The 18,824-nt window shown below is 60.6% G+C and overlaps 1 protein-coding gene across 1 annotated transcript; it reads left to right on the top strand.

Moving 5' to 3' along the window:
• Nucleotides 1–2,268: 2,268 nt before the first annotated feature.
• Nucleotides 2,269–15,693, top strand: MST1R (macrophage stimulating 1 receptor). The gene is made up of 20 exons (XM_030887607.2): nucleotides 2,269–3,534; nucleotides 6,594–6,782; nucleotides 6,865–6,993; nucleotides 7,158–7,328; nucleotides 7,630–7,790; nucleotides 8,313–8,478; nucleotides 8,570–8,706; nucleotides 9,146–9,307; nucleotides 9,404–9,497; nucleotides 9,658–9,867; nucleotides 9,981–10,127; nucleotides 10,212–10,377; nucleotides 10,556–10,657; nucleotides 10,731–10,937; nucleotides 11,261–11,341; nucleotides 11,482–11,663; nucleotides 11,764–11,873; nucleotides 12,165–12,330; nucleotides 12,688–12,824; nucleotides 15,078–15,693. Exons 1-20 carry the CDS (start codon nucleotides 2,269–2,271, stop codon nucleotides 15,337–15,339), a joined length of 4,245 nt encoding a protein of 1,414 aa, XP_030743467.1. The 3' UTR covers nucleotides 15,340–15,693.
• Nucleotides 15,694–18,824: the final 3,131 nt, after the last annotated feature.

The following is an 18,824-nucleotide window of genomic DNA, read 5'->3' as shown; positions in this document are numbered from 1 at the left end:
AAGCTAGCATGACTGATTGACAGTGGAACTGGAGGAATCTGCGTGGCCAGGGTGCTGGAGTCCCAGGTAAGTCTGCAAGGGAAGGTTTTAAAGCTGGGGAATGACTGTCCTATTGTGGGTGAAGAGAGTCTCTCTCCCTTCTATTACAGTCGAGATCTCTGTCAGAGAAAGAGGCTGGGGCTAGGCCTCAGGGTAGGGTCAGAACCTAGGGAGGGCAGAGTGGCCAGCTCTCCTTCCAGGGGGCAGTAGGGCAGGTGCTGAGCTCGCTGGCTGTGGGTCAGATCGGTTGCCTTCCCCTCTGGGAAGCATACCCCCTCCCCCATAGCCTGCCCCCTTCCCTCCTGCAGAGCAGGCCAATGAGGGTAGGGGGCTCCCGTGGGACTCAATTGAGGAGGCTGAGCGGGCGCTGAGCATGACCACACGGGGGCAGTGGAGAACCAACTGATGATTGCGACACCCCTGCTTATAAAAGGGGAGTGGAATTGGGGGGGGGTTGCTGTATAAGCCTGGCCATAACCTTGGGAAGTCTCTGAACCTCTCTGCAGCTAAGAGGAGGTCCCGGGGAACCTGGGTCCTGGCACCAGCCTGATGCCTTGCGTGACTATCTGTAGACTTGTTGACCAAAGGAACGGAGGAACCACACCCTGATTCTCACTGGATGTTTATTCATTTCCAGGCCAATTCTGGTTCAGAAAAGGAGAGGTCCTCCCGGCACTGGGTGTGGCTGCTCCCCGCTGTTCATCATTAGGTGTTCACAGAGCTCTCTTGGGGGTGGGGGTGGGAGGGAAGGCAGAGTCAGGTATCTGGAGTAAAGTAAGTCTGCTACGGTGAGTGTACAGCAGGGGGACTCTGGGACCCAGGATAGAGGCCTGGCACACCCTGAGCCAGGAAAGCTTCCTGGAGGAGATGCCATCCAAGCTGTGAGAAGAGGAAGGGCTCTAAGCATTTACAAAGGCTACCCTAGAAGCCCAGGTGACCTAGTGGGTTTCCCCATGGAGCTGTTAATCCCGTAAGGTCAGCAGTTCGAGCCCACCAGCCACTCCTTGGGGAGAAAGATGAGACTTTTTGCTCCCATGAAAGATCGATAGCCTTGGAAACCCAAAGGAGCAGTTCTACCCACAGGGTCCCTATGATCAGAGTCCACATGAGGACAGCAGTTGGAGTTTTATTCTAAGTGAAATGTTTAAACACTTAGCTGCTAGCTCCGAGGGAGATCTGCTCTTGTAGAGATAACAGCCCAGAGAAACGACTTCATCACTAGAAGTGGAAAGGGCCCTGAACAGGTGGTGTTACACCCAGGACACTGGCAGGTGCCGGTGGGGGAGTGGAGGAGATGCAGCTCCCTCGGCCCCTCCCTCGCATCCCACTTCCATCCAATACACCCCTTAAACCTCAATCTAGTGCCCCCCTGCGAGGCTTCCCCTCCCTCCCTGGTCCTCCCTCCAATGGTCCTCCCTCCAGGGGCTGGCTGAGGGACTGTCGGGCTGAGGCTGTCCCCCTAGTGTTGAGGAACAGTTGCCCCAAGTTAAATGCTAAGTAAGTGAGGGAAATGGAGAGAAGACACACACACACACACACAGCCACCTACCCAGAACTACATTATCTCATAATGGAGGCTGAGGCCCCACGGTGGTCTCCCCTCTCGTCCTCCATATATTCCTGGTCTCTACAAGCCACGAGTGAGCCTCTCAGACTCCACTCGGCAGCGTTGCTGTATTGTGGCCCGGCCCACACTCTGACTGGTGCCTGGGCTAGCCAAGCCTCCCCCATCCCCCAACTTCTGCTTAGTTGCTCGTAGGGCGAAGCATGGGATGACTCAGGTCTACTCACCTTTCTCCGGGCCACCCCTAGGTACACATCACTATAGCGGCTGAGCTTAAAGGACCCAGGAGAGGAAAGGTACAAGACCCAGGTTCCCCAAGGCGGTAGAGTCTGGTGGGAGGAGGAGCTGGGCTGGGCTGGTCTTTGACCGCGGCCCCGCCCACCAGCCCCCTCAGCCCCGCCCCCTGGTCCTGCCAGCCTGGGCCCCACGGCTTGCGGGCAGACTTTGAGCTCGGCTAATGCCCGCGGCAGGTGAAGCGGGCGGCGATTGCATTGCTTTCGATCTCCCGCCTGCGGGTTGGACTTGACCAGAGCCCTGGGCGGACCGGGGCCGGCTGCCCGGAGGCGGCTCTAGGGACCGACGCTGGATGCTGGCCGCAGCCAAAGTCTGGAGGCTCCCCCTTGGCCGGCCCCCGCCCAGCGGCCCGCACCCCGCCGCCAACTTCGATGGCGCTCCTCCAGCTGCATCCCTTCCGGCTGCTGCTGCTACTGCTGCTACTGCCGCCGCCGCTTCCCGGGACGGGGACCGGGACGGCGCCCGGCCGGTGCCAGAGCCCTCGGCAGTGCTCGCGAATCCCCTACGCTGCCTCCCGCGACTTCGACGTGGAGTACTCGGTGCCCAGCTTCGCCGCCGGCGGCCAGGTGCAGGCCGTGGTCACCTACGAGGACGAGAACGGAAGAGCGGTGTTCGTGGCCACGCGGAACCGCCTCCACATGCTGGGGCCCGGCCTGCGGCCAGTGCAGAGCCTCGCCACGGGCCCCGCCGGTGACCCCGGCTGCCAGACGTGCTCGGCCTGCGGCCCCGGCCCCCACGGCCCGCCGGGCGACACGGACATGCAGGTGCTGGCGCTGGAGATGGCGGTGCCCGCGCTGATCAGCTGCGGCTCCAGTCTGCACGGCCGCTGCTTCCTGCACGAGCTGAAGTTCGGCGAGCAAGGTGTGCGCCTGGCACCGCCCGCCTGCCTCTTCTCGGCGCTCCACAACCAGCCCGAGCGCTGCCCCGACTGCGTGGCCAGCCCGTTGGGCACCCGCGTGACCGTGGTGGAGCAGGGCCAGGCCTCCTACCTCTACGCGGCGGCGTCCCTGGATGCAGCCGTGGGCGCCAGCTTCAGCCCGCAGTCCGTGTCCATCCGGCGTCTCAAGGCCGACTTCACTGGGTTCGCCCCAGACTTCGTGGCCCTGTCAGTGCGCCCCGCATACCTGGCCTCCTACCGCATCGAGTACGTGCACAGCTTCCGGGCGGGAGCCTTCGTGTATTTCCTGAGCGTGCAGCCTGCAAGCGTGGAGGCCGGGCCCCGGGCCCTGCACACGCGCCTGGCTCGACTAGGAGCCACTGAGGTGGAGCTGAGTGACTACCGCGAGCTGGTTCTCCGCTGCAGCTTCGAGCCCAAACGCCGCCGGCGCCGCAGCGAGACCCCCAAAGTTGGGCAGGACTACCCGGTATTACGGGCAGCCCACACGGCGCCCGTGGGCGGCCAACTAGCCATCGAGCTGAGCATCAAGGAAGGCCAGGAGGTGCTGTTTGGGGTTTTCGGAAGGAGCAGGGACCGTGGGCCCAGAGAAGGCCCCAACTCGGTGGTCTGTGCCTTCCCTATCACTCTGCTGGACACCCTCATCGAGCAGGGCGAGGACAGGTGCTGCCGGGCCCCGGTGCTCTCAGGCCTCCGCAGAGGCCTGGACTTCTTCCAGCTGCCCAGCCTGTGCCCGAACCCGGTAAGCAGACGAAGGAGCCCTCCCTCACCTCTGAGGAGCACACAGGTGGCTGACCACCTTTGGAGAGTCTGGGCTGGAAGAGGGCAGGAGAAGCTTCTTCCACTCTGGTCCTTAGTGCTGTGGGGGTAGGGACATGTGTGTCAACTAAAGGCTTCACGGAGGCACCGATTTCTGCTAAGTGGGCCCCTCTCCCTGCCCCGACTTGCTATCTTGCTCCTGCGCAAGCCCACTGTCATGGCTGCTGATGTTTCCAGGTGGTTTCCCTTGTTAGGATCGGGTTACATCAGAAGGATCTCTGCCAGACACGGCTAGAAAACTCTGGGTAGCATGGCGGACTTCCACCCCCTCCCCTGCCCCCCTGCCCCCCACACACACCTGCAGGAACATGCACACATGGGAAAGCAGCCCCTTACACACCACACGGCCAGGTCAGGGACTGACGTGCCCACGGGAAAATAGCCCCCACATCCCACACAGAGATAACACATACAGGCAGATGTCACTGGCTCCCCCACACTCAGTTTCATTTTCTCTACTCTCCAAAGAGGTTGGAGCAAGAGACACATCCCACTCCCCCACCCCGCAGGATTCTGGGAAGCCCCTGGGGCCTCCGTAGGCTGGGTTGCTGACTGAGGGGCCCACAGGGCCTGGGCTTCCTAGAACTACTTACACACACACACACACACACACACACACACCGCCCATGGCTCTCCTTGGGGAGATTGGGAGAACGCCTGTATACTACAAGACACCCTGGCTCTAGAATGTTCCACAGGGCACACACCAGGCTTGTGCAGGGAATGAGATAAGGCAGTGGTTCTCAACCTATGGGTCGCGGCCCCTGTGAGGGGGTCGAAAGACCGTTTCACAGGGGTCGCCTAAGACCATCAGCAAACACATAAATATTTCACAATCTATAATGACATTTTGTTTTGTGATTAATCACTATGCTTTATGTTCAATTTGTAACAATGAAAATACATCCTGCATATCAGATATTTACATGATGATTCATCACAGTAGCAAAACGACAGTTATGAAGTAGCAATGAAAATAATGTTATGGTTGGGGATCACCACAACATGAGGAACTGTATTAAAAGGTCGTGGCATGAGGAAGGTTGAGAACCACTGAGCTAAGGCCTGGCAAGGGCTGCTTGGACTTGGCCCATTAGGCAGGAGGCCCTAGAGCTGCCTCTACTGTAGTTGGGGACGTTGAGGGGCCTCGGACTGTGACTCCGTCCAGCAGCCTGACCCCAGATTCTCTCCAGACAGTGTCAGGCACAGAAACGAACCCAAAGCTCTGAGCCAACACCCCTCCCTTGAAGCCGCTGAGCAGTTCCACCCCAGACCATGCCAGATTAACGCAAGGAAATGGGGGGCAAGTGGTCTTTCGGTGAGCTGATCCATAGCCACTGCTCGCAGGGCCATGCTGTGACTTTCTCACACCCACTGATGACCCTGAGGTGACTGAGAACCCAGACCCAGGGCGGAGGAATCCTGTAGCCTCTCCCTCAGCTGAGTCCAATGGATGAAGGAGGCCCTGGGGGCGGGGACCCTTGTCTGAGCCTCCTGCCTGCCTTCTGTTCTTTCTCTTGGGAAGTCAGACTTGGGGGGTAGCCCCGCATGTGAGTTAACCCTTTACAGTCTTTGTTCAGTGACTCTAGACACGCAGCCCCCAGGACAGCGAACCTCATCTGGTTGTCTGGCCCTAATGCTCCCTCCGTGGGTTCCGGTGGGAGAGTCACCCACCAGAGTAAGGCACTGGGCACTTAAGTCATGTGTTTCCAGGATCTAAGGAGGCCCAGACAAGCCTTGGGCAAGCAGGCAAGGGTGAGGCCTTTTTTCTGCCCCACCTTTCCCTGAGTCATGTTGAAAACACCTGACTGGTTTCCGGTTCAGGCCATCCCCTCACCCATGCCAGGTGAGGACAGAATGCCAGCTCCACTGTGCAGCCACCCAGGTGACAGGCCCAATGTGAGCATGTGTGCGCACGCGCATGCACACATGAAAGGGTGGACTGTGGGCTTGTTCCTGCCCGCAGGGTTTCTGCTCAGCACAGGGTGTTCAGGACTGGGTTTGGTTCCCTGGATCTGGTGGGGGTCCCTGAGCCTCGGCCTGGAAGCTGCTGAGCACTCCCTGGCCCCCTGTTGTCATCAGTTAGCACTGTGTCAATCCTGACTCTCGACAACCAGTGCGTGATACAGAAGAGAATTACCCCATAGGGATTTCAGGGCTGTGGCCCTTCAGAAAAGCTAGGCTGTTTTTCCAAGGCCCTTTGGGGTGGGTTCGAATCACCAACCTTTGAGCCAGCACTTAGCCTTTTGCGCTGCTCTATCCTGTAGGATGACTGTGAGGGGACAATGACTGATGGCAGCGAGTTGTCTAGTTGGAGCACCTCTCTCTGGTCCTCAGCCTGACTTCCTAGTTTCCCAGCAACGTCCACAGCCCTGGAGGGAGTGTCTCCTGGTGGCCAGGCCCTTGGGCCCTCTGTTGATCTCTTCTGTACCCTGCAAGAGAAGAGGTCCAGGGAATGGTCTGGGGTTCAAGGAGACCTCTGGAATCTCAGGGAGAGGGATGCTGTCACCGGCAGGACTGGCCAATTCACCTAGAGTCCAGCCTCTTGTGCGGCGGGGAAAGCCAGGCCTGGCAAAGGGTCTGGTTTGCTGACATGCACACAGAGGGGCAGGGCAGAGCCAGCAGAGAGGACTCTGGTTAGAACTCAGACTTCAAAGAACCTGGCTCCTCTTTGGAGGCGCTCTGAGGCCTGAAACCAGTACCCAGACCTCTCTACAAGGTGGTGGTGAGGGCCGAGCAGGGTTGTCCGTAAGGTCCAGTCGCTTTATCAGGAAGGCCAGGGGAGGTGAGGGTAGCCAGCTTTCCAGTCAAGTCTCCTCCCCTCCCGCTGCTTCCTGTAAGAAGTATGAGTACAGGGAGGAGGCTGGCAGGCTGTGGGCCTCCAGTCAAGCTGAGCATCTTGGGCAGCTGGGGTCACTGACAGAGGCCCCAAGAGGTTAGTGTGTGCAACCAAGCCTTGACCCCCTTCTTGGCCCTCCCCAGCCTGGCCTGGTGGCTCCCAACCCCAACATCAGCTGCTACTACTTCCCCCTGCTGGTCAGCAGCAGCATCTCACGTGTGGACCTCTTCAACGGGCTGCTGGGGGAGGTGCAGGTGACCGCACTGCATGTGACACGCCTGGGGAACATCACTGTGGCCCACATGGGCACGGCCGAAGGGCGCGTCTTACAGGTGAGTGAATCCCTCTTGCCCACCGCCTCCTAGATCTGAGTCCCCCATCCCCATGTCACTCGCTCACAGCTTTCCTGTCCAGGTGGAGCTGGCCAGATCTCTCAACTACCTGCTGTACGTGTCCAACTTCTCCCTGGGAAGCAATGGGCAGCCCGTGCAACGGGACCTCAGTCGCTTTGGGGATGACCTGCTCTTTGCCTCTGGGGACCAGGTGAGGTGGGCCTGAGTCAGGGCCTGGGGTCAGGGCTGTGGGCATGGAGCATACCCCACCCAAACGAGATAAGCGTGGATATAACCTGGGTTCCACCATCCTGACTTGGAGTGTGGCCAGGGAGTCCATGAGGCCACCCCTGAGTCACCCATCTACCACCCAAGGTCTTCCAGGTGCCCATCCGGGGCCCTGGCTGCCGCCACTTCCTCACTTGTGGGCGTTGCCTGCGGGCTGGGCGCTTCATGGGCTGTGGCTGGTGTGGGGGCCTGTGTGGCCGACGACAGGAGTGTCCTGGCTCCTGGCAACAGGATCGCTGTCCACCTGAGCTCACTGAGGTATGCTTTCTCGGGCACAGATAAGAGTGATACAAGCCAGACTTAGGGTGGGGTTGGCAGGTCTTCACTACAACCTTCTTCAGGCCTAGGGGGTCCTCACTATCTACCAGGAGGGCATTCTCGGCAGAGGGAATAACATGTGCAGATCCTTGTGGTCAGGAAAGTGCGGGTTTGAGGTAGCCCAGAGAGGCTAGAGTGTAGGGGGGGTGCACAGAGTTGGGTAGGAGACTTTGGGGCCAGCCGGGCAGGGATGGGCGAGCGCAGGTCTACACAAGGACCCAGGCTCTGCCCCTCCCCTCAGTTCCATCCCCATAGTGGACCCAGAAGGGGCAGCACCAGGTTGACACTGTGTGGCTCCACTTTCCACCTGCGCCCTGCTGACTCGGTGCCTAAGGGTACCCACCAGGTCACCGTGGGCCAAAGTCCATGCCGGCTGCTGCCCAAGGACACCTCAAACTTCAGGTACAACCTGTTCCCTGTCCTGGTGTCCCTGCCAGGGCATCCAGGCAACCCCTTCCCTGTGAGACCCTGTCCCATGTGTATCTGGGGTGGGGGCGGTGGGGGGTGGCAGAGCGAGCTGCAGGTCCACGGTGGCTCTAGCTCTGTGTGTCTGGAGAGGCATCTCTCCCCCTTTCTGGGCCGGCATGTCCCCTATCTAGCTGTCGAGTCACGGACCCAGGCAAGGATGTTCACTGACCCAATTCGACCCCGCCTACCCCGGGGGCACCAGTGACTCCTCGGGGGACAGACGTGACATTCAATATTCAACTCCCGCAAAGAGTTATGGTCTCAGAAACTCAGGGGTGGTCCTACCCTGCCCTGTAAGGTTGCTGTGAGCCAGCACCGACTCGCTGGCAGTGCATTTGGTTTGAGTTTTACCCGGGAAGAGACGGTGTAGGAGAGATCATCCTCAGGCCCAGAGAGGCCTGTGACCGTGGCAATGACGCAGCGAGGCTGACCTCATGGTTCCCCCCCATGCTCCAGGCCAGTGTCCGGGGATGACTTTATAGAGGAGTTTGAGTGTGAGCTGGAGCCCTGGGCTGGACAGGCAGTCGGGCCTGCCAACGTCAGCCTCACTGTGGTCAACATGACGGCGGGCAAGCACTTCCGGGTAGAAGGCCGTTCTGTGTTGCAAGGCTTCTCATTCGTGGTGAGCCAACTGTGCCCTTTCTACGCTCTTGGTGGGCTGGGCGCTGTGGAAGAGGGCCTGTTCCCGCTAAGCCGCCTCTGTGCCCTGCTAGGAGCCAGTGCTGACAGCTGTGCAGCCTCAGTATGGCCCACGGGCTGGGGGCACCCTTCTCACCCTCGAAGGCCAGGGTCTGTGTGTAGGCAGCAGCCGGGCTGTGCTAGTCAACGGGACCGAGTGCCTGCTACAGCAGTAAGTGCCAGGAAGCAAGGGGACGGGAGGCTATGGGAGCCCTCGCCAGGGGGGACCTGGATTTCCCCCTTACCAATGGGGACCTGGATCCTGGTCACAGCAGAGGGAGGAGGGCCCGGCATCTGTTGGTGTGGAGAGTAGACCCATAAAGACTGCAAGCGCCTGTCCAGAAGTAGCTGGCTCCCTGCCCATGTGCAACCCCAGGTCGGCCAGAGAGCCATTGCAGAGCCCCTGGGTTCCAGCCAAGGCTACAGGGGAGCCTCCTGGCTCCCCGCTCTCTTGGGGCTCTCACTGGCACTCCTCCATCTTCAGGTAGGCCCATGGGGGTGTGGGCAGGTTTGGGGCCAACAGAGGAACTGGGAGGGGTGAGCAAGCCCCTGGAAGAGACGGGCCTGGCCACCACACAAGGGTGCCCCTGAGCCCATTCCCCATTCTGCAGGGTCAGCGAAGGGCAGCTTCTATGTGCCACACCCCCCGGGGCTGCCACGGCCAGCGTTCCTCTTCGCCTGCAGGTGGGGGGTGCCGAGGTGCCAGGCTCCTGGATCTTCCACTACCTGGAAGACCCTGTTGTTTTAGGCATCAGCCCCAACTGTGGCTACACGTAAGTGCCCCTTCCCTGCCCACCCTGGCTTCTGAGGGCTGAGGGAACCCAGCCTCTGAAGGGTCCCCAACCCTACCACCCTGCCCTCTCTGACAGAGGCTCCCATGTTACCATCCGTGGCCAGCACCTGACGTCAGCATGGCACATGATGCTCTCATTCCGTGACGAGCTTGGGGCAGTGGAGAACAGGGTGAGTGGGCACGTGCAGCACAGGCTGGGCCCTGGCCCAGAGGGAGGAAGCCCCAACCAGTCTCGGGTGCCCTTGCCCCACCCCACACGGGGCTGGGGGAAAACAGGCGGGCGATCAGAGAGGGGCGGCTGGTGAACCTCTGTCCTGTGGGCCTTGGCAGTGTGAGAAGCAGCTCCCGGACCAGCAGAGGTGCTACCTGCCCCCACATGTGCTCAGAAGCTCCCAGGAGGGGGTGACCGGGAACCTGAGTGCTCGCGGGGATGGAGCTGCAGGCTTTACGCTGCCCGGCTTCCGCTTCCTGCCCCCACCCTTAGCCCCCAGTGCTGACCCTGCCCCACTGAAGCCTGGGGAGCATGCCGTCAAGTTCCAGGTAGGGGTGGAAGATGGTTGGGAGTGGGCTTTGGGGTCAGGGGGTGGAGCTGAAGCACCACCCCCTCCTCAGAGAGACGGGGCCGACCGACCGTCTCACCCTTGTCTCCACAGTATATTGGACTGGCCGCCGTGGCTGACTGCGTGAGTGTGAATGTGACCGTGGGCGGTGAGGCCTGCCAGCACGAGTTCCGGGGGGACGTGGTCATCTGCCTCCTGCCCCCTTCCCTGGAGCTCGGTGAGACAGGAGCCCCACTGCAGGTAGGCAGGCCAGCTAGCCTTCCACGGGTGGCTCAGGTCAATCCAGAGCCTGGGTCCCAGGCCTGAGCTGTGGCTTGCCAATAGGTCTGTGTGGACAGTGTGTGTCATGACCTGGGCAAGGTGATGCGGCGAGGCCCAGAGGGATTCCTGCAGGGCATACTCCTTGGGCTCTTAGTGGTCTTGATCCTGTTTGTGGCTCTAGTGGCCCTCGCTTTGTTCTTCAACTACCGGCGGCGGAAGAAACAGCAAGGTGAGCCTCCCGCCCCGACCCTGACAGGGCCCCAGCCATCCACCAAGGGCACCTCCAAGTCCCTGCGCCCCGCACTCTGCCTGGGCTTTGGAGTCTGCCCATACCTCGGGGGGGTGGGAGTAGGCATGGGCTCCGAGGAGCTTCGAGAAGCCGACCCACCGAAGCCATCCATCTGCAGCCCTTTCTCCCAACCTGGATGACCTGGCATCCCTGGACCGGACCTCTGGCGGCATCCCACTGCATCTGCTGCGCTCGGGCTCCGACTACAGAAGTCACCTTGGTAAGACACGGGAGGGGCTAGAAGCTGGGGACACCCCGTCCTCTCCAAGCTCCTCACTCCCTTCCTCCCACAGAACCCCCTGACACTGGGGCTCTGGACCCTACTGCCCGGATCCACAGAGGGTCCTTCTCAGACGACAGGGACGAGCCCCATGCCCCGCTGCTCCAGAGCAAGTCCATCCAGCTCCGGGACCTCGACTCCACGCTCCTGGCGGAGGTCAAGGACGTGCTGATTCCCTTCGAGCGAGTGGTCACCCACAGCGACCAAGTCATTGGCAGAGGTGTGGGGGGCCAGGCTGGGCTGGGCCGGGACAGAGGTGGAGGTCCTCAGATAACGTAGGATCGGGGCGCAATTGGGCTGGGCCTCGACTCCTCTCACCATCCCACGGGATCTTGGGGATGCCGCGTCACCTCTGGGGGGGGTCTCCGTGAGCTCAGCTTTGAAGGTGGGCTTAGAACAGTTCTGCGTGCGGTGGGATCTGGCGGGCACGGGAAGGCTGCAGGCTCTGCTCTCAGAGAGATGGCTGCTGCGGGTTGTTCACGTCTGGTCACCAGGGAAAGGGCATGGGGTGAGTTCTGTGCTGACCACCTCCCCCCACACCAGGCCACTTTGGAGTTGTGTACCACGGAGAATACACGGATCCAGCTCAGAACCGAGTCCACTGTGCTGTCAAGTCTCTGAGCCGTGAGTGGGCGGGGGACTGGGAAAGTCAGGGAGGAGCCCCAGGCTGAAAGGAGGGGGCCCTGGTGACCCAGCCACCCTGAGCCAGAGACCTCAGTTCTCCCTCCCTGCTCTGGGCCTGACCCCGCCGCTCTGCCCCGCAGGCATCACCGAGGTGCAGGAAGTGGAGGCCTTCCTGCGGGAGGGGCTGCTCATGAGCGGCCTGCACCACCCGCATGTGCTGCCCCTCATCGGCATCGTGCTGCCCCCTGCGGGCATGCCCCGGGTGCTGCTGCCCTACATGTGCCATGGAGACCTGCGCCAGTTCATACGCTCCCCTCAGCGGGTCAGTTCTTGCCCAGCTGGCCCTGGGGCGGGGGTGGGGGTAGGGTGTCTCCATCACCTTTGGGTCTGGAACTGCTCTGTCCTACCTGCTGTGTTTCCAGAACCCCACCGTGAAGGACCTCATCGGCTTTGGCCTGCAAGTGGCCCGGGGCATGGAGTACCTGGCGGGGAAGAAGTTTGTGCACAGGGACCTGGCTGCTCGGAACTGCATGTGAGGCGCCTGAGGGGCCGCAACACCTGGGCTGAGGCGAAGGGACAAGGGCCCCAGTGGGTGTGGCTGTCCAGGAACATCTCAGGAAGGGCCCACCCTCCAGCCCCGGCTGTTGCTGGGCAGCACCGGGCACGCCTCCTCCCTCCGTCGCTTTGCCTCCGTTTCCTCCCTGCCCAGTGCATGTGGGGGTTGGGCCCTCATCCTGTGAGGCGACGGAGATGCTGGACCAGGTCAGTCCAGGGCCTGATGGGCGGGTCCTGAGTGTGGCTCCCTCCACCCCCCTGCCCCTAGGCTGGACAAGTCTTTCACCGTCAAGGTGGCTGACTTCGGGATGGCCCGGGGCACCCTGGACAAGGAGTACTACAGTGTCCGGCAGCACCCCCACGCCCGCCTGCCAGTCAAGTGGATGGCACTGGAGAGCCTACAGACCTATAAGTTCACCACCAAGTCCGACGTGGTGAGGCCCCTCCTGGTCCATGCTGGCAGTGACTTCAGTGCCCTGCGGGGCTGAGTGAGCTGCCCCTTCGCTACTTCCGGGGCGGCTGTAAGGTGGACTGTAATTCCCGCCTGTAGCTCATGGGCTTCTCGAGGACGCTCTAGCTCCTACCTAGTCCCTACTCAGATGTCTTCCCTCCAAAGAGTGACCCGAGGTTGAAGTGGTGGGGAGAGACTGAGGGGAGATGCTTGCGAGGTATGGAAGAGAATGTGTTTGGAGGGGGAGGGGGGCGCCCCCCAATACCTTCCTCTGGGAGGTAGAGGACATGGGGACCCACCCACCTGCCTACCCCCTAAACTTGTCTCCTCTTCCCTGCAGTGGTCATTTGGTGTGTTACTGTGGGAGCTGCTGACACGGGGTGCCCCACCGTACCCGCACATCGACCCCTTTGACCTTACCTACTTCCTGGCCCAGGGTCGGCGCCTGCCGCAGCCAGAGTACTGCCCTGATGCCCTGTGAGTACCAGGGAGGGGAGGGGCAGGCAAGAGATCCTGGTCAGACCCTGGGGCAGTCCTCTCGCTGGTCCTCAGGTTCCTCACCTGTCAACTTCTGGTTCTCAGCCCCATTCAAGGCAGGCTGCTGGGATGCCCCTGTGGTTGCCATGGTAACTGCATCCCCAACTCCAAGGCTGGGCTGAGGCCCGAGATTGAGATTCGGTTTTCCAGCACTCCGCTATCCTCAGCCCTGCCAAGGAGCAGGCTGTCTCCTCCCTTTTCTGCCCCACTTCGAGGGAGGCTCCCATCAGCTCCCACACCAGCCCCCTCCCTGTCTGCAGATCAAATTGTTTTCACCCGCTGTGGTTTCCAGTTCCCTGGTCCTGGAGGGGTGGCGGTTGCTATGCGGTGACTGCTTCCCCAGGGCTGGGCTTGGTCCCGAGCTGTAGCTTCCTAAGCAGCCTGCGAGCCTCCACGGTGGCCGGGTCTGAGCTGTCAGAACAGGGACAACCGGGACACAGGTGACTGGTTGGTGGCGCCTGTCTCAGGCTAAGCTCTACGCCGGGCATGGGCGCCCCTGCTTCCTGGCCCTGCCTGCCTGGCGTTTGAGCTTTCTGACTCACTGCCTCTCTCTGCCTGCCCAGGGCCAGTTCAGGCTCCCTGAAACAGACTCCGAGGCCAAGGCCTGAGGGCAGGGAGCTGACCGGTAGGTCCTGGCTTGTGTTTGGCTGCTAAGGGAAAGGCTGATGGTTCGAACCTGCCCAGCAGCTCCACAGAGCAAAGCAGTGCTTCCTCTGTAGAGATCACAGCCAGGGACACCCAGCTCTCCGCTGTCACACGTGGGGCCGCCCTGAGCTCAGGTCAGACACGATAGTCGGCGAGGGAAGCAAGACCAGCAGAGGGCGGCAGGGGTGCCGCTCGGATGCACCAGGGGCTGCAGCCCGTCCCACGGGGATTTCTTGGCCTGGCCTGGCCCTGCAGAGTTTCCTTACATCAAGCCTCCACCCCTGCCCTTGACCACCCCCAGAGAAGGGGTGTGAGCTCAGGAGCTTCTCAGAGAGGGCCTCAGCCAAGAGCCAGGGGAAGGGAACACTCTCAGCCACGGAGAAGAGATGGAGCATCTGGTGGCGTGGTACAGGGTCTGCTTCGCCTGGACAAGCCCCCTGCCCCTCTCTGGGTGCCAGAGAGGGTAACCGCAGAAGCCAACCCCCGGAAGGCTGAGAATCACAAGATGCTGAGTGTAGGGCACTGTGTGAGTCTGGGTAGAGAAACAAATTCATAGATACTCATATGTGTATAAAAGAGCTTTATATAAAGAGTAATTGGACATTAAGAAAACATCCCAGCCCAGATCAAGTCCATACACCCGATATTACCCATATGTCCCATACCGAGCTATAAAGTCCTCTTCAGACTCACACAACACATGCAATGATGCCCAATGCAGGAAGATCACAGGCCAGTGGGTGGGAAAGTCTTGTGGATCCAGCGGAGTTGTAAGCATCTCAGCGCTGGCAGGGGTCTCCACGTGGCTGCTCTCACTCAGGGCACTATCATAGCTCCATGTGTCTTGTCAGCTCCAATGTCTCCCAGGGAGTGAGCCTGTGTCCCGCCTCCAACGAGCTATTTATTTTCCTCAGCATCTCCAAATGAAGTCATCAAGCTGCCACCTAATTGACAGGCTAAACTCCACCTCTTCACTCTTAATCCTCTCAGATTGACACCAAATGATGTAACTACCACAGGCACTTAGAATGTTCTTGAAGGCAGGGATGACATCACTAAGAGAATGGAGTGGGCATTGGACCAAACCCAGAGAGAGCCGGGTGTGTGTGGCGGGGGCACCATTGCTGCTGCCCACAGGTCACTCTCAGGACTTTCAATCCCGTTTTGCAGGATGTAGGCAACCTGGCTGGAAGATGCCTCATGCCAACTTGCAATGCCACCTTGCACCGAGCGTTTCACAGGCCCCTCACCTTATGACCCCATAGCCCTGAGAGCATAGGAAAACTAGGAGGCTCCTCAAGGTTAGGGAATGTGCTCAGGGTCACACAGCCCAGGTTTAACACCCCCCACCAGCCACCATCCCCCACAAATTCAGGTGGGGAAGCAGGACTCCCAGTGTCATGCAGAGCTGCTCTGGCCACCAGACCCTGTCACCTGAGCTCAACACATTTTCCTGAGCCAGAGGTCTTAAAAGTCAGTGGACAGCCAGCCAGGTGGAGGCCTTAGGCACAGCGTTTCCCTGACCCTGACACCCCCTGTCCCCCTCAGGTACTTGATCATGCAGCGTTGCTGGGCCACAGAGCCAGGGACACGGCCCACCTTTGGGGCGCTGGTGCAGGAGGTGGAGTCTGTGGCGGCCACACTGTGTGGGGACCACTATGTGCAGCTGCCCGCAACCTACGTGAACCTGGGCCCCGGCGCAGCAGAGGGGACAATCCCACCCGTGGAGCATCGGCCAGCCCCGTCGCCTTCCGTGTGTAGGAGCACCGGCCAGCCCCGGCCCCTCTCAGAGCCACTGCCACTCACATAGCCACAGCTCCGGGCCTCCGGGGGAAGGACCAGCCTAGTGCTTGCCACCTGTGCCCAAGTTGCCCTGGGGCATGTCAGGTTGGAGAGAGGGCCCAATTGCTCTGGCCTTGACTTCCAGGGAAGATAGGGTGTGGGCAGGGCACATCCCATCCTGCCACGCACCCCACAGAGGGAGGAAGTGGGGGGATCCTTCGTGGGAGCGGCACTGATGAAGCTCGTGCCTGCTGGGTGCCTAGCTCTCTGGACTTGGGGGGACTCAAGAGACTCAGTGACCTCACGCACACCGGCTGTGGGAGCAGCAAATGTGCGAATGGATATCTAAGTACGAACTAGTAAACACTCTGCGAGCAAAAGACAGGGGCTGCTGTGAGGGCCAGGAGAGAGAAAATCCCCCCCAGGGGGTGACGTTTGGGCTGAGGTCTGAAGGCTAGAGCCAAAGAACCCCCAGGCTCAGAGTTGGAGGAGCCTCTGGGGGCCAAGTGAGCAGCACATGGGAAGACCTCGAGGCTGTAACCACGGGGGGTTGGGCAAGAAGGTTCCCAGGAAGGGGGACAAGCCAGCTCCACTGCAGCAGCACCCCAGTCCCCACACTCAGGCTGTCGGGCATGGATACCTGCCCTCCCCCCCACTCCAACTCTGCCAGCCTTGAGAGACAAGCCTGCAGTGAACCCTCAGCCCACACTTTCAAGGTGCCAACTGCAAGGTGCCGGCTGCCCGGGCTATTTATACCCGCCAAGGCCACTGCACAATAGCTGCTTGGGGGGCGGCCTGGGGGGGAAGGCGCAGTGCAGGTCCCACCGGAGGAGGAGTGCAGCTTCCCTTCCCACGGCATCCCCAAGCTTGGAGGGGAGTGGCTGTGGGTATCTTGGGTGCCAGGGTGCTCAGGGATGACAGGCCTCCTCTCTCTGCTCAGAAGCCCTATGCCTCCATCCCACCCGCTGGGAGACCTCAGCTCACCCGGAGTGGAGAGGCCCTTCCTCCTAGTTCTGTGCCACTGTCATGAAAGAGCCAGTGGAACTGGGGCAAGAGCTGAGTGGGGGTCTCTCCCCATCCTGGCTGTCCACTCTGTCACCCCAGAAGTCCAAGCATGCGGACCCTGAGGCAGGCAGGTTCCTATGAGGCTCAGGAGGGGAGTTTTCTGCGTGAGGGCAGGAACCCTAAGATCAGGGGCCTGGGAGCTGGAAGCGGACAGACCATCTGTCCACCAGGTTGCTACTCCTCCTGATGTCCACTCAGGGTGGACACAGAGGAGGATGTAGGCCTGTAGTCTTGGCCATTGTCCCCTGTCCCTACGTGAGGAGGGAGCAGACAGCTGTATCACCCCTGACTGAGGCTGAGAGGTAGGTGAAGTGTCCTGGGGTACCCCACCCCCGCTCCACACACACACAGCCATGCCCCACCCCACCCCCCTCCCTTCTTGCAGTCCACATCCCTACCCCATCCTGGGGGCACCCAGGGACCTCTCTGAAGAGAGACTAGGGCCCTGTCTCCTCCGAGGCTCTGTGGCTCACCTGTTCACTAGAAAGGGCCAGAGAGATGGGGGATTTGGGGATGGTGGTGGGTGGGAGGGCAGTGGGGGCCCAGAGAAGGAGAGCTCAGCAGGGTGCCATCCCATGCAGCCAGAAGGTGAGGCTCTGTGCCTGTTTCTGGGTCGAGGCCCTCCTGGGGCCAGGACTCTCCAGGGAGGGGTCCCAGTTCGGCTGCACCTGGGTTTCTGGATCGTGGGACAGCTGCTCTGCTTCCATGGGGATGGCTGCACTAAGCTTCCCTTCTCAAGCTGCCTGGTGGTCCCACCCACCCCTGACCTGACCTGTAGTATCAGAAGAACTTCAGGTTTCTGACAGAGAGGGCAGGGAGGGAGGGGCATTTTCAGGGCCAGTGTCTGAGAGGATACAAAGGTTTCTGGGTGACTTCCAGGGCTGGTGAAGGCTGGGCCACCCCTCCCAGAGGGAAGTTCGGTAGGGTCCCAAGCATGGGTAGCTGGTGCCTGCCGGGAAGGATGCCGGGGGCCATGGGAGACCTAGGTGTGCCTTCAGGGTGGGGGTGGGATACACAGAGGCTTGGGAGTCTGGCCTGCCTTCCACAAGCTGTGGAGAACAAGTGCCACCTCCTAAGTCTGCCTCTTGCCGCTGTGCCTCAGTGAAGGCCAAGGGGGAGGCCAGGTTGGGGGCCGTCAGCTAGGAAGCACCAATGACTCACAGCCGCCTGACTGCCCACTGATGTCACTGGTGTCTGGCACCTGGAGGCCACACACGGGCAGACTCTCTCCCTTTGATGGCGACAAAAGGGTTGGGGTCTCCATCTGGATTCCTCTCACCCTTTTGACAGTTTTCCCAGGGATTCCAAGAATTCCCGGGGGTCAGTGAGGAGCACACCTGAGGGTTTCCGAGACAACCCATTCCTATGCCCTGGCTCTGTCCTGGGACAATGGCTTCAGCCTCTGCCACTGGCTCAGCAAAGCCCATTCCATGAGCTAATTGCCTTCACCCTCCAGGAGGGAGCAGGGCCTGCCGCCTGCCGCCTGCTGGGAGTGGGTGGGGAAGGAGCTGCTGGAAATGGCTGAGGGCCGAGGGAGGGCCTGCTGGGTCTCTCACACTTAGCACCTCTGCCTGGGGAGAAGTGGGTCATGGAGCAATGAGCCCCAGTCAACTAGCCTACAACCCACAAAGAACACTGGACAGCAGATCTCCCCTCCCCGAAGAGCCCGGAGGAGGAGCCGTATCCAGAATGGGAGGACAATTCCCTGGGGGAGCAGGGGAGTCTAATGCACACCCAGCCTTCCACAGCGAGGCCGCTGAGCTGTCCCACTCTCTTTTAGGGTGTACTTCCAGCTGTCAGGGTTTCTAGCCCAGTGAGCACATGTGCCAGGAGAGATTCGGCGGCAACCACGCTTACCTTTGGCTGCTGTGGCTCTCCGCGTGGCTGGGTCTGGCTTGTCTAAGGAGCTCAGCCAGCCTGCTTGGCCCTTCCTTGGCCCAAAGTCAGGCAGCTAATACTCTGTTACAGGTGTGGTACATGTGGATTCTAGCCACCTCAGCCCGGCATCCTTGGACATCATCACCAACCACAGTGCCCCCCGCCATGTGTGTGCGCCCACTAGCCCATTCCCAAACAAGGACACAACCCCCCCAGCCTCTCTTTAGGGAGCCCTGGTGGCCTTTGGGGATAAGTGTCAGACTGCTGACTGCAAGGTCAGAGTTCAAAACCCAGAAGAAAGACCAGGCCAGCCTCGCCCGTAAAGATGTACAACCTGAGAAGAGAGCTGCTCTTACTTGGAGCTGAGGCAGGTGGATCTGGGATTTGGGGTCTATAGGAAACCCGCTCCTCTCTGAGCGTCCTCAAGGTCTCTTGTCTTGCAGCCTATGTTCCTGGTCCCAGGCGGCTCTACCCACCATCAGACCATCAGGGGCTGTAGGGACTTGTCAGAGTAAACCAGCCTTTGACAACCACAGGGTCCGTAAGCCCAATTGTATGGCTATCATATAT

This window comes from Echinops telfairi, unplaced genomic scaffold (genome assembly GCF_000313985.2).
Source record: "Echinops telfairi isolate 266 unplaced genomic scaffold, ASM31398v2 ScPeMD7_7420;HRSCAF=8458, whole genome shotgun sequence".
Lineage (NCBI taxonomy): Eukaryota > Metazoa > Chordata > Mammalia > Afrosoricida > Tenrecidae > Echinops > Echinops telfairi.
Note: the sequence above shows the minus strand (reverse complement) of the source record. Positions and strands in the feature narration are given on the sequence as shown.

Bases quoted from the DNA above. Each gene is read 5' to 3' on its own strand.
- MST1R (XM_030887607.2), top strand. From the start codon at position 2,269: ATGGCGCTCCTCCAGCTGCATCCCTTCCGGCTGCTGCTGCTACTGCTG. The intron at 6,783-6,864 runs GTGAGTGAATCC...TTTCCTGTCCAG, and splicing joins CCGAAGGGCGCGTCTTACAG to GTGGAGCTGGCCAGATCTCT. The intron at 10,938-11,260 runs GTGTGGGGGGCC...CCCCCACACCAG, and splicing joins CGACCAAGTCATTGGCAGAG to GCCACTTTGGAGTTGTGTAC.